The sequence below is a fragment of the Conger conger genome, chromosome 6 (genome assembly GCF_963514075.1).
Source record: "Conger conger chromosome 6, fConCon1.1, whole genome shotgun sequence".
NCBI lineage: Eukaryota > Metazoa > Chordata > Actinopteri > Anguilliformes > Congridae > Conger > Conger conger.
Window position 1 is genome coordinate 52,418,041 of NC_083765.1, and position 14,991 is coordinate 52,433,031.

Genomic DNA, 14,991 nt, shown 5'->3' on the forward strand with positions numbered 1-14,991 from the left:
ACTAGATACTAGAATGCCAAACGTGCAAAGCCCACCTTCTGGTCCTCTTGGTTGGCTCAATTGCACCAGGCAAGGTCAATTGAGATTAGATTTTTACATTTTTGACCAAGGCCTGGTGCGGCCAGAGGAGGCAACTGGACTATTAGACCATGCATCACAAACATGTACAGAAATCTGTATGTTCTGTAAGTAGTCTCTTGGCTATGTCATCTGCTACATTCCTGTAAATTTGGTTGGATTTTGATTGATTGGCAGTGTTTTATTGTTCATGCGGCTAGAAAAAAAAAATCACTCTGAAAGTGATCGCTTGTTGCTGTTCTGGGTGTGGACTCCCAACCATCCCCAACAATTTTTCAAACAACACATTTATCATTATGGTTCATTATCGAATGAGTGAGGTTGATGGGAGAGGGAGAGGAGAGGTGATGGAGGCTGGAGGGGCGACGGTGACAGCGGGGGGGCGTCAGATGGACACAGGGCACACGATGACGCGCTTCTCCAGCATGACAGCGAGCACCAGGAACAGGAAGTAGAGCAGGGACATCGTCAGGCCCAGAGCCTTGTTCATCCTCCACCGGCAGGCGGCGATGGAGACGATGACGAAGAGGAGCATGAGGAAGATGAGCACGATGGCGCAGAAGAGCCCATTGCTGCTGACAGGCACCGGCACCATCCCGTTAACGAGGGAGAACAGCAGCCAGGGCACCGGCAACCTGAAGGAGGAAGACTGTTATCAACACTCTTTTTCAGATCATTCAGAGGAACCCCAAAAACTAGGGTCACCATGCACATGTGACAATCTGCAGGAAATGGAGAGCTTACACAGTGAATCGAGGTTAAAGTCGTTACATGTCGAATCTAGAGGTGCTTACACTATACCTATTAGATATGAACAGTGGGGTCCAAAAGTCTGAGACCACGAGTGAAAATGGTTCTATTTTACATTCTTTTCTAATTTAATACAAACCTTTTTATTATGAATTATATTATCAGCATAACAACTTCAGTGAGAAAAAATTACACACACTCTGACTTTCTTAGTATTTGGTATGTCCACCTTTTGCTTTAATTGCAACGTGCACTCGAGCTGGCCCACAAATTTGGACTCCACAAATTTGTACAAATGATGATTCATATTATCCCAGCATTATTTGGCAATGTTCCAAAGGGCATCTTGTGATGTTACTGAATGGCTTTTGTCAGTCATCAAGTGCTCCCATAAATGTTAAATGGGGTTGAGGTCAGGTGGTTGTGGATTGTGCAGCACTCCTTGCTCTTCATTGGTCTTTGAGTAGTTCTTACAATGCTTTGAATAACTTTCATTTGTTTTAATTTTTTCGAAATCCTAAAACTTTCCGTTTACTTCCAGGATTATGTGGTTTTGAATGTGGTCTCAAGACTTTCGGACCTCACTGTACGTGATATTTGTGTGCTATAATACGATAAAGCTTGGATGCCAATTATTCATACGATGCTTAAGAAGTAGCGCAGATGCTACCAAGTGAAAAACAGTGCTGTCTACATACTGAAGGTGCTGCTAAATGATCAGATATTTGTTGTGTGGAATATCAGACGATGTTTTGACAGTTACTGGCCATGGCCAGGTTGACATTTGGCCTTTTGGCCTGTGTTATGTAATCCCACTAAACGATTGTTTTGACTGATGTCATTAAGAGCCATACCCAACGGTGATGTCGAAGATGTTGCTGCCCACGGAGCTGGACACGGCCATGTCCCCCAGGCCCTTGCGTGCCACGATCACGCTGGTGATGAGATCGGGGATGGAGGTGCCCGCAGCCAGGATGGTCAGACCCATGATCTCCTCTGTAATACCAACAGTCTCGCCCACCTGGGCGACCACATGGGTCAGGTTTGTTATCCGTGAAGGTGGTGTTTGCCATTGGTATAGATGTTGAGGTTGCTGTTGGTCTTTAGTGTTTGGTGTTTGGCTTCATTGACAACTTGTTGACTACACTATTGAACATTTACACACAGTTAATGTAAAATTAAAGTTGTATAAACAAGTAAAACGGCTAAGCATAAGCTTTAGAGTACAATGAATGGACAACAGCAAAGAACTACAGGGTCTGAAGCACCTAACTGGGTGAGCTAGGTGCTAGAGAAGGGTTATGGTGGAAAAGCAGAGTCTAAAGAAGCAGGTCTGTGTTGGAAGATGGCCAATAGCTCTGCTGGCCTGACTGCCCTAGCAAGCTCATTCCAGCAGGAAGTGCAGTCTCAAAGAGGGAACACCACACTACGTATTTCACATGAGGAAGCACTGCACACACCTGGTGGGCCCACCACACCATCAGATAGGAGAACATGGCAATCCACAAAATGGAGCCCAGAAAGGTTCCCACAAAATACTTCCTGGAGGCCTGAAGAACAAACATTCTTTTCAAGTCTGTACATTACGACACTGCACTTGTACTTCAACCATTTGCAGTTACATCATACACATCAACATAAAGGAACAAAACAAGAATAATAATCCAAGCACTTTTAATAGACCTTTGGCCTGATTTACTTTTTAACACATGCAAAACAAATAACTCGACCCATGAATGGTGCAAAACAAATACTGTGACCAATCATTGGTCGTGTTATTGGTTTTGCATGTGCTAAAAGGTTTCGCATGTGCTAAAGGTCTTAGTAAATCAGACCCTTTGTCAGGTCTTGTAGTTATCCACATGCGCACATGCAAATAAATATTTTCTTTGGTCATTCAGTGAGTTTGTCTTGGTTAAAGTTGTGGTAAAGGCTGGTCAGGCTGTGATGACCTACGGTCTTTACCGGGTTTCTGACGTCGGGGATGGTCAGCCAGAGGGGGAAGACGATGGGCAGGAGGAAGAGGTACGTGGCCTGTTTTCGGCAGGAGTCCGGCCACTCCAGTGACAGCGGCTCCTCACTCTCCTCCTCCTCTTCCTCCTCCTCACTGTCATCTGCACTGTCCACTTCCTCACTGCTCCCAGAGCCATCTGACCCCCCCAACCCTGCTGCTTCCTGCTTCTGAACACACACACACACACACACACACACAATTCATTCACCAACAGAAATTCATATCCAAACCACTTTATTAGGTAGACCTGTACACCAGCTTGTTAAGGCAAATATTTAATCAGCTCATCATGTGGCAGCAACTAAATGTATAAAAGTATGCAGACGTGGTCAAGAGGTTCAGCGGTTTTTCAGACCAAATATCATATATGATCTAAGTGACTTTGACAATGGAATGACTATTGGTGCCAGACATTGCATCAGCACTGACATTGGCAGATTACAGATCCCATTTCATACACGCACTCTACAGAGATGTCTATAGTTACAATACACATTTGCCTCAGAGAGAACGGAAAAAAACAGTGGCAACTGAAAAAAGCCAAAACTGTCTCTTAGTGTGGAGAGATGCAGCTTTAAAGTAGACCGGTCTAGTCCTCTACCTTCAGTCCCTTGGCGTACTCCGCCTTCTTCTCCCTGTCGATGGGGTGTTGGGAGGTGGATGGCTCGGGTGGGGGGGTCGTCTGGACATTGACGGCGTTGGGGTGCTCAGTTTTACTGATGCTCCCATCTACAGGTTCACAAAAAAACACATTTCGGGACCGTAGAATTATATGTTTCTAACTGACATTTGTGGAAAAAATGTAGACCCACGCTGTTTATAGGTCACTAAATATATATGTGAATTTTTACACAAAATACTGTTATGAAAGGTATGAAATTCAAGAGGTTGTATCTTCTTGGAGCCAATTCACTTTGGTATCTTTAAAGCTCAATATCTCAAGACCCCTGAGAACGCAGATAGAACCTTATCATTCCAAAGCCACAATTTGTTTTATTTGTGGAATCACTGTTTGGTGCGGAGTACCTTATTTGACCAACCAGATATGCACATACAAACATGCACAACTGGTGCAAAATGCACACGACAGCGCTGGTGAGAGCACCTTGGGGGTGCTGACGGGCTCAGTCCATCGCCCCGCTCATTAGAAGTGCGAGTGCACGGTGTGCCGTGACCTTCCTCCGCTCGGACACGCTGAGATTATCCCGGGGAAATGAGCTTTTTCGCTGAGTGCTCTCCAAGGAAATGGACGTCCAAATTCATGCGCCAGCGATGCGGCGTGCGTCCGCAAGGTGGTTCTGATGTGGAGTAAGTGCTCTTCGCTCACCAAACCCCCGCCCAACCATTTTAGGGACGTAGTGTACATGTTAGGAAACATCTTAGGCTGGGATTTTGATTCCACTTACTTACATTTCTGTCCATTTTATTTGGGCTCAACAGCTTGACAGTTCGATTCAGCCAGTACGCATGTACGCTAGTAGTAGGCAGAGTAAGAACTTTCAAGATAAAAATAACATTTAAAATCTTGACTAAATAGAAAATGTTGAAATCATAGTATTTGCCTCCTTTGGCTCTTTAAGTAAAATGATTTAATGATTTTATTTAACAGATTGTGTTGATTTACAGTATTAAATCCATCAACATAGTTGATATACAGTGCATTAGACATATTTAACAAAGATTACTGCCCAATAAGAAATGTGAAATTCAACAATGCTCTGATTCAGAGCATTAAAAAACATGAACCAGTTCATTCAGTTATATTTTGGACACCTGGTCTTTTTGAAAGAACACAGAAATGTATCTTGGATCAAAGACTAAATAAACTGTTCTGTTACATAATAAATAAGCAGTCCCATTTGGCAGAACACACAGGGTCACCAAAGAGCCCCAGTGATAATTGGCATACAACACAAACCAATCACTTTCCAGTATAGAGCAGAGAAATATATTCATACACACAGAGACGCAGGTGCAATGGGTCCACAGTGGAAATACTGACATTAAAATTAAATAGTGATCTTCAGTGCAGGGGGGGGGGACAGCATATATTGTTTTTATTCTTAATAGAAGTGGCCAAAACGGATTTGTTCAGTGAAGTTGGCTCCAGTATAGCCAAATTTAGGTTTGTTTCCACTACTGGTTGACCAGCGACCAGCTCTGACAAGCTACCAGCACTAGCTAGTTCATACCCAGACCAACTTCATTGCCAGCTTGACCATGCAGGTTGACCAGCTCAATTTTCAAACTGGTCAAGCTGGCATAGGTGTATTTTACAGCCGGGCAGATTTAGCACCTTCTGCTCCTCCTCTGGGTCTCCTGGACTCCACCTTCCCCTGGGCCATTTTAGTCATGATCTCAGCTTTGTGCTTGAACTTCACTGCAAACGAGACACACACCAGCATAGCATCAAATATACCATTCGTACTGATATGTTTTATATAACTAATATGCATGCATTTCTCAATTTTATAACAGTTTCTTTGGTAAGCTTTCTTAACTTTTTTCTTTATCATTGTACTCGTGTATTCATATATCCATCATTATAGATAGATGCTATATTATTTTGCTTTCATGTCATGATGTATACATACTATTGTAACATGAGTGCATGTCAAGGGGAGGGAGGAGGGTGTGGGGTTTGGTGAACATAATGACGGAGACTGCTGTGTGATCTCATGCTGTATCAGCACCATGGAATCAGAATAGCACAGATATCGGTTCTGCTCTATGGTACTGCCTCATTCAATGTGGCACTAACCAAAATAGAAAAGCCATAAAGTGTAGGGTGACAATGACAGACACCAAGGACCACAACAGCATTTAAGGCACGAAGACAGCGATACATCTCAGCGATGGCGATGACTGTAAGTTTCCTTCTTACAGTAAGCCATTTCACAGACGGACAGATGAGCACAGTGCACACACCCATCTATACATGTACACACAAACATGCACAGTCACATAAATGTGCACAAAGGAGCTCGCTGATACACACACACACATAAAAAACACCAATATATGCATCTACACATAGACACTGGCACACATACACACACACACACACACACACACTATCCCATCTATCTTACCTTTCCCCTGCACTGAGCTCCCAGTTTTTACCTCTCCGTTAAACACAGTTTCTGGGAGATAGAGATTGTTTGTGAGAGAAAAGTTACAGCCTACAGCAAGCTGCCCTGTGGCACATCTCTTTCCAAGGACCCAGGCAAAGTTCCCGGCCATAGTGGATCAAGCATGACTATAGGGCCACAGAACATTTATCAACTGGGATGAGTCCAGGACAATTCAAAAAAACTGATTGGCTGTGCACCAGTGGGGAAAAAGAGTCTTTCAGAACCAAAAAGGTCATGTTTGGAAACATGGAAGACATTATTTTAAGAGTGCACCGATAAAAAAAAAAAAAGACATATTCAAACATAAATTCATATTGATTTTAATTAAATCCCCCCCCCCCCCCCATTTTATGAGCGTTCAGATATTGAATCTAAATCAGACAGCCGAGTGTACAGTAAAGCCTGCTTTCTACTTCTGTGTTGAATCTATGCAGAGGCTACGGTGTAGCCTATGCGTAGCCGTGTTCCCAACGCCGTAGCCTGACGCGCACCTCACCCAGAAATGTAACTACACATCGTAGCCTCTGCGTCGCCTACGGCGTAGGGAACTCTGTGTAGATTCAGCGCAGAAGTATGAGTGCGGCTTAAGACTGTGGGTTTAGCTGGCTGGGTGCAGGACAGGCCCTGCGTGATTTCTGTATCAGAGCCAGAGGTGGCTGACTGGGCAGAATCTGCTGAACTGTGCACCAGCACCGTGCGAAGATAAAGGGCTAGTGCTGGCTCAGGTCCAGTGGGCTAAGGTCATTAGCAGAATTATAAGCTGATTATAGCGCTGTATCTCACTGGCAGGCTGAGCTCATGAGAGACATACAGAAAGTGTGTGTGTGTGTGTGTATGAGAAAGAGAGATAAAGAGAGACAGATAGCGAGAGAGAGTGTTAAGGTAATCATCCTATGCCCACATTAAAGAGGGTGAGGGGGGTTGGGGCGTGGCAGGCCTGTGACTGAAAACACAGGGAAAGTGCTTGGTTGGACGTACAGTGCAGCCTGTAACTATTTTGAAGGTGGTAAAATTGATGTTCTTTTGGCTGTACACCAGCACATTGGATGCTGAAATGAAACTATGATCTTAAAGTGCTGACTGTCAGCTTTAATTTGAGGGGATTTACATCCATATCGGGTGATGTGTGTAGGAATTGCATTCCTTTTTATATATAGTACTAATATGCTGGAGTACTGAGCCAAAAGAACAAATTGTACCACCATCAAAATACTGTCCAAAGACTGCACTGTAGCAAGCATTTACAAGGTTCACAAGTGGATCTTTTTAGTGACTTTTGGTGGAGTTCAATGTTACATTATTGGCATTTGGCAGACGCTCTTATCCAGAGCGACGTACAACAAAGTGCATACCCATAACCAGGGATAAGTTCGCTGAAAGACCCTAGAGGGAAGTACAATTTCAATTGCTACCTGTACAACAAAGATAAGGACGAGGGCCCTTTTTTTTTTTTTTTTTTTTTTGAGAACAAAGAAACAAACAAACAGAGCAAAAGTGACCAAAGTTAACTATCCAAACACTGCTTACCTAGCCAACTAAAATGTCCAGTGCTTAACTGTTTGTTTACAGTGCTTCAGCTAGATAGAGCAAATGGGTGCCCCCATTTTAACATGTCCACTCAGTGAGCACTTTATTAGGCATTTTTAGACTTATTGGTCTTCTGCTGCTGTAGCCTATCCACTTAAGAGGTTTGACACGCTGTGTGTTCAGAGATGCTCTCCTGCATACCACTGTTATAATGTGTGGTTATTTGTGTTACTGTCACCTTCCTGTCAGCTTTGACCAGTCTGGCCCTTCTCCAGTGACCTCTCTCATTAACAAGGTGTTTTTGCCTGCAGAACTGCTGCCACTGGATGTTTTTTTGTTTTTTTTGCGTGAAAAACCCAGGAGATTAGCAGTTTCTGAGATACTCAAACCACCCTGTCTGGCACCAACAATCATTCCATGGTCAAAGTCACTTACAACAAATTTCTTCCCCATTCTGACATTTGGTTTGAAAAACAGCTGAACCTCTCGACCATGTCTGCATGTTTTTATGCATTTAGTTGCAGCCACATGATTGGCTGATGAAATATTTGCATTAACAAGCTGGTGTACAGGTCTATCTAATAAAGTGCTCAGCGAGTGTATATTGAATATATTCAGGCTTGTATATAATATACATGTACACACACAAACATTCACACATAAATATGTGTGTGTATGCGACTAAACCGAAATGTGACACTGTACATATTAAAAAGAAAATGATTATACACAGTGTATTACACATGTACATGTCTTGCTGGGTCGTGGTGTACTGGATGCAGGGCAGTGGGCCCGGTGGACACTGACGAGGCCTGGCACTCATACCTTCCCCCAGCGGGTCCAGGGTGTGGATCATCAGCTGGAAGATGGTGTTCCTCATGGTGGTGTTGTGCAGGGAGACGGAGCTGCCCCCTCTCTGCAGGGTGGGCCTCTGCTGGGGGGCGGGCAGACCGGGCGACTGCGACATCACAACGCCCACACGCCCACGATTAGAGCCAGCGTTCTCCGCTTTTAATCTAGCTTGGATCACCCGTGGCTGGCGCAGTGCATTGGATCAGGCCAATCAGGTGGTTTTAAAATCAGAGGTTCCCTGCCACACGATTCTCCAAAGCAAACAAATAGGTGTTTGGAAGTCTGACGTGACAAAGAGCTAAATCTTTGCCCGTATGTGCAATAAGTTCATTTCCGTTCTTTTGGCTCTGTACTCCAGCTGGTTGTGTCTGTGATTTAAGCCACCGTTTAAAAGTTGGTTGTTTTTAATCTGCTCAAATTTCTCTCACTGGATCCACTGGATTGTGATGCTGCTTTAAAACCGAAATAATTATTTTGCTAGCAGCAAGCTAACACTGCTGCCCATGTTGTATACAGTATGCCACAGCTAGCCATTCTGAGACGAGGCTTTTTAAGCTCGTCAAAGCTAACATTAGCCAGCAAAGAAATGAAAAGAAGCTGCTTGACAAACCTACTAGATCACAAGAACATCAACAATCACAACAATCAAGATATTTATAATGATATTTACAACTGTATAAAATGGAAAATTTCATTTATTACACTAATGGGTAACAGCGAACAGTTAAAGCATGTGAATGGCAATGCTGTGTACGATGTAATTTTGAGGGGTCATCGCGGGTGGGCTAACCACTTCACCATGAGCAAAGTACACCACATTTTAATATTATTATATTAAAATTATATTTTTCCACATGCAAACATGTCCAAATATTATACATTATATCTGTTTGTAAAACGCTATTAATTAATGGAAGGAGGACACAACTTCTGAGACCTGTTGGGGACGTCAAACTGAGAAGACACCGGACAGATTCTACCAATCTTTTAGGTAACACTTTAGGTCACATGAATTGGCATGAACTAATGTAGTTGTTAATGATCTAACTAGTGAAAAGTTAAGCTGTTTAGCTTTGTTTATGTATTTGTACATCATTAATACATGTTAACCCATTAGTTCATGCCAATTCATATTTGAATGAGGAAAGTTAATGTATCAGTTAATGTGTACAAATTGTACATTTATACTATGGTTTGCTAATCTATGAATATTTGTGTAACAAATACATTAGTTAGGAGTTATGAAATACATTAACTAATGAAAAGTTAATTTCATGCTTAATTCATGTATTTGTTCATCATTAATTCATGTTAACAACTGCATTAGTTAATGCCAATTCATGTGACCTTATTGCAAAGTGTAATCTTTTAAAATCAACAGGACAACTCATCCCTGTTTTCTTTTACACGTACAGCAGTCATTTCACCAATGGGAAATATGGGGAGAATCAGCAGTATCTTTTCAGAAACATCAAACATAATTAGGATTTAACTCCACATACAAATCCTCTCACTTGATGCAGGATTGCAATCAGAATACATCACTTATCATTCAACTGATGAAGGCAGAATGGCAAAATGTTACAATCATCTTGAATGAAAATCATTGAGCGTGGAATTTCTATAAATGTTTCCTAAATTGAGTGTGTGCATGCGCAAGTGCACACATACTGTATGAGTACGTTTCTGTGTCTGCATGCACGTGTGTGTCTGTGTGTCTGCATGTGCATGCACGTGTGTGTGTGTGTGCCTGTGTGCATGCACGTGTGTGTGTCTCTGTGTGTCCGTGAGCATGCTTGAGTGAGTGTGTGCGTGTTGAGGGTGACACCTTTAACTTACTTTTAGCCTACTGTTGGTCTGCTGGGTTTCATCAGGGTTGTTCTCCTCGGCCGGTGATCCACTCTCCTGTGTGAAGAAATGACAGCCTTCAGCAGGACAGACGAGGCAGGCCGTGAGAGAGACCGCTTTGGTCACAATGTTGACAGTCCACCGTTAACGTATCAGAATAACACTGTTTGTGCACTTGTCTGTGGGCCAGTTTCCGAGACACAAATTAGTCTTAGTCCTGAACTAAATTGAGTTTTGTCAGAAATTATGTGACAATGGAGATACATGTTTGTTCTTCAAATTTCCGAAATGTTCCCCTGGAATATTCTATATTGTCTTTGGGTGCAAATGAGTATGTTTTCCAAAAAAAAAAGGTACAAATGAAGTTATATACTGCTGGGCATAAGGGTACAATTTTATACACATATAGCGTACCGCCCCAGCGAGAAGCATTTGTACATTTTTAGGAACGTTTCATACCTTTATCTCTTTTTTGCGCTGGGAGAGTTTTCTCCAGCCAAGGCTGACCGTGCCCTCGTTAGCTCTGCAAGTAAACGAGGGGCCACCTGCCATTGGGCACTAATCCAGCGCATAGAGCTCCTCAAGCTCTCATTAGGGCCTGATTGCAGGACTGTGCACCCAACAGCTCCCAGGACAAGTGCCCAGTGATGTAGGGCTGGGGCTCTACGGGGTCTGATTAAAGGGCATGATTGGGGCTCTGGCCTCTTCACTTTCAATGTATATTAACATCGCCATCGCAGCAGCATCGAATAGTTTCGTTTTTTTCCCCCCAATTGCTGTAAGATGTCTGGCAAATGACAAAAGCACCGGTTAGTGAAAAGGCTCCATTTGTTGTTGATTCAGCGTAACGGGCGCGGCAGGGCCCTCTCCCATTGGGCCGCGTGCGTTCATCACACCCGCAGCCCGCATTTGAAAATCGGAATCGCCATTACCATAATCCTCGTCATCTTCGCCATCAAAGGGCTAGGTGAGGGGCCCCTTTTTCAGCGCGCCGCGGAGGGGAAGTCATGAATAAACACGAGCGGCTTTCACAGCACAACATCCCCTCCCGTTCGCACGTTTTAAAAAATAACACACTGCAAAGATTCCTCCGTAAATATTCCCCACTTGATAGTAATGACAACAAAGGCGGCACGGTCAAAATGTCTTTTTTTATTCTTTGATGATAATTTTATTCACGGCTGATCACCGAGCACAACTGAGGAATGTCCCATTGTTTACCGGTATTGTTTGAAGCTGGCAGAGCGTGCAGCATCCAGCTTGGCATGAAACCAGGTGCATGCTTGTCCCCATTTGAAGACTTTTCTGTTGTACCTTTCCTCAAGGTAATCGAACTGAATTTCGACTGCTTCAACAAATGTACCACAACTGGATATGCTGAGCATTGTGCTTTATTAAAAGTCATATCATAATACTCGTGTTCAGGGAAGTGTGGCCCTTCCAGTTGACAAGTGTGAACCAGCTGAATTTGTTTTGCATTAATTAAAATTGTGTGGGTTTTAGTTTCATAAAATAGTATGTTTTATCATGTTTCATCATAATTTAGTGTGATAAAATAGTATTGTGAAATTGTGAAATTGTGAAATAGTATGAAAGAATTGTATAAAATAGTATATCATTCGTGTTAACATGTTAATGCTCACCTTATTTACATGGTTGTATAAAAAGATAACACCTCAGATAAAGTTTTGCATTGTGGTACAGGGCCCAGACTAGGTAATTTAATATATTTATATAATCAACCTCTAAAATGGCTCAATGAAGTGTCTAAAATCTACAGTACCTGCAGTACCTGCAGTACTATGCCTCTCAGGACCATTGGTAGTGCCTTAAATTCTCCTCATTCTGGTAAAAGCCTCATTACCTTGATTGTCTTATATTTCCAGAGCTGACCACCAGGGTGCAAACCAAGCCCTAACTCATGACCTTGTAATTATGAGGTTCTATCTGCATTCTGAGTAGTTTTGAGCTATTGCGTTTCAAAGCTTTCACATCCCACACAACAAAACTGAAATGCAGGGCAGTTCTTCATCCATCAACATGACAGACGCCCTAAAGGTACTCTGAATATCAAAATACTATCAAAGTGCCCTGTAAACAACATAAGTTGTTATTTCTGTCAAAATGTTGGTTACAACCTTATAATAAGGTCTCGAAGTGCCTCCTCAGTTATTCAAGTTACACTTGTTTTTTAAACTTCTTCTTGGTTCCTTTTTGTGGTTCAGCAGCGGTTATGATGTAATGAGTGTCGGTCAGGAGAAACTGAATGAGAAACACGCACTGAATAAAGAAACTGGAGATTTGACTGCAGCAATTTACCATCTGTTAAAACCCTGTTCCATGCATCTCTGTCTCGTAGGACTGCTTTCTGATAAACCCCACCACCTCAGCTCCATGTCATTGGTCCTTTCAAATATTACACCCCACTTCCTACAGATCAATAGGTATGAACTGTACATACCTCCTGACTGCACTGTTAAGCGATCTGTTAAAGAGGTGTTATAAAATGATGTACAAGCAGGAGGAATGTGGTTGACATGACTGATGAGGTCCTATTTATTGAGCTGCAATGACAGGAAGTGATCACAAGTAACAAGGAAGTAGCAGCTGGCAGAGAAGAGAGCAGGAAATTGCAAGATTACAAATGTTTGGGCACTCATTGATTGCCATATTAGCTGCCTGTGTAATGTAATAGGTACACAGTAAAACATGCAGTGTTCAATCAACTCCTCTGATCCACAGTAAGACCACATGTACTGTGGTCATTTGTAGGTGTTCATGTAACACCGGACATTTCATTGTGTACATGATGAGATTTGCCTCAATTGATGGCGCAAAAATCGAATTACAAAGGCAATGACACCGAGCAGACGGACGGGTCAGAGCAGTGTTCCCAGGCCGGTTTAGAGGACCAGCGGCGATGGCACTCACCTTGTCAGGCTCCTCCAGGGCGATCACCTTGACGATCCTCTTGCGTCGGTTGAAGAGCGACTTGCAGGCGCGCTCCAGCTGCGCGTTGTGCTTCATGAAGGCCACGTAGGTGAGGTAGGCCGCCAGCAGCAGCAGGCTCTCCCACCACACGATGGTGTTGTCCAGGAAGAAGACGATGAGCATGAGCAGGCCCAGCGTGTAGAAGCACACGTCCCGGAAGAGCGGCCACCAGGTGAGGCGCAGCACCTCGCGGGAGGAGAGCGCGCACATGCCGATGACGAAGAGGATGTTGAAGACGGCCGAGCCCACGATGGTGCCCACGCCCACGTTGCTGCGGGCGATGAACACCCCGATCAGGGAGGTGAAGAGCTCGGGGGCCGAGCCCCCGGCCGCCATGAAGGTGGCCCCCGCCACGTCGTCGGAGATGCCCAGCCTGTCGGTGATGACCCCCAGGGCCGGCACGAAGAACTCGTCGCAGACGATAGCCAGGGCCACGAACATGTACGCCATCCCGAAGACGTGGAGCGCCACCCAGCCCCTGCGCCGCTCCTCCACGGAGAACAGGTCCGCCGGGTACTGGGCCCGCCTGCCGGGGGCGGCGGAGGGGGGCGCGGCGGTGGCGTTCTGGGCCGGGAGCCGGATGGGCGCCAGGGGGTGCCCGGGCGCGTCGGGGTCCACGAAAACGCAGTGCCTGATCTGAGCGGAGTCTGCGGCCGTGGAGCCGTGCACCGCCGTGGCCATCGGTGGAGATGTTTGGTTGGAGTTCAGCTCCCTCTTCTCCACTTTCAGAGCACTCTCCCCCTCTGCCTGGAGGTCCCCCTGGGTGTGCAGGTCCGCCCTGTGCCTGGCCCTTACAGCCAGCTGGTACACACAGCACAGCGAGACTCCGGAGAGGAGCAGCGCAACCCGGGTCCAGTGAAGTCTTTTCCTCTGTGCGAAATGCATCTCTACCATTAGATGATGGTGACACCTATCAAAAAGGAAAAGTCCGTTGCGCAAATCTGCTCTCTGTGACTGTTACTCCGAAGTACTCCCCGGCCAGCCTCCACGGCGCTTATTACATTCGGTGAGGGGAGGGGAAAGCAAAGCGATATGAGAGAACGATGCGCCCTGCTGCTGTATTTCATCTCATGTGGAGGACCTCGCCCCGGAGCCGCGAACCTGTTACAAGGTGTGGAAGAGTGCGTTGAAATGATGACATGTTGGATTTTAGCAACGTTCCCTTTGATACAGTTCGGAACACGAACGCGCATGTGTTAGCATGGAGAGCGCAGCGCGCGTATGAATGAGTCTTTCCAAGCTCAAGGTTAAGCCACACTGATACCTGTTACTATGACTACACATTTACAGTATATTTCTGCTTGCACTGATAAATGTACTGTACCCTACCCACAAACGAAAATTTATACAATAAAGACGACCACATATTTCGGCCGTAACACAGTCTGCACACCAAACAAACAGTGTGAGCAAGCAGGCGAAAAACATTTTTATAGTTTAATTGTGCAATGCATTTGATAGGCTATGCGTTGTTAGTTTAATCCTAGCCTACTAGAAATTAAGTGGTCGGAATTTCTGCACAATGTCACTGTTTTCCCCGTTTAATTAATCGAGACGAAGCGTGGTTGGAACTTACCTGTAGTTGCTCCGTTCGTCTCATCAGAACTGTCCACTGTGCTCAGATCTGTCGAACATAACATCCAGAGATTTGCTGGCAAGGTCGAAACTACAAATTATATGAGCGTGAAGTCAGGTAAGCTATTCAATTTGGATCTGCAGACCACCTGTAGCTACTACTAAGAGTCTTTTAAGAAGATTAGGCTGCATGTCCTATCTCTCCAACTTTATATCAGTAGC

At 44.4% G+C, this 14,991-nt stretch overlaps 1 protein-coding gene across 1 annotated transcript; it reads right to left on the reverse strand.

Moving 5' to 3' along the window:
• Positions 1–299: 299 nt before the first annotated feature.
• LOC133131593 (sodium/potassium/calcium exchanger 1-like) lies at positions 300–14,079 on the reverse strand. The gene is made up of 9 exons (XM_061246966.1): positions 13,135–14,079; positions 10,195–10,260; positions 8,329–8,437; positions 5,139–5,222; positions 3,444–3,571; positions 2,794–3,009; positions 2,289–2,378; positions 1,683–1,849; positions 300–713 (listed from the first exon to the last, which is right to left on the reverse strand). The coding sequence occupies exons 1-9, from the start codon at positions 14,077–14,079 to the stop codon at positions 464–466; spliced, it is 2,055 nt and encodes a 684-aa protein (XP_061102950.1). The 3' UTR covers positions 300–463.
• Positions 14,080–14,991: the final 912 nt, after the last annotated feature.

What these genes read in the sequence shown, in the direction of transcription:
- LOC133131593 (XM_061246966.1), bottom strand. Translation starts at nt 14,079, where the DNA reads ATGCATTTCGCACAGAGGAAAAGACTTCACTGGACCCGGGTTGCGCTG. An exon ending in ACCCAGAGGAGGAGCAGAAG is followed by an intron (nt 3,572 to 5,138) that starts GTGCTAAATCTG and finishes GTGAACCTGTAG; the next exon opens with ATGGGAGCATCAGTAAAACT. An exon ending in ATCTTCGACATCACCGTTGG is followed by an intron (nt 714 to 1,682) that starts GTATGGCTCTTA and finishes TTCCTCCTTCAG; the next exon opens with GTTGCCGGTGCCCTGGCTGC.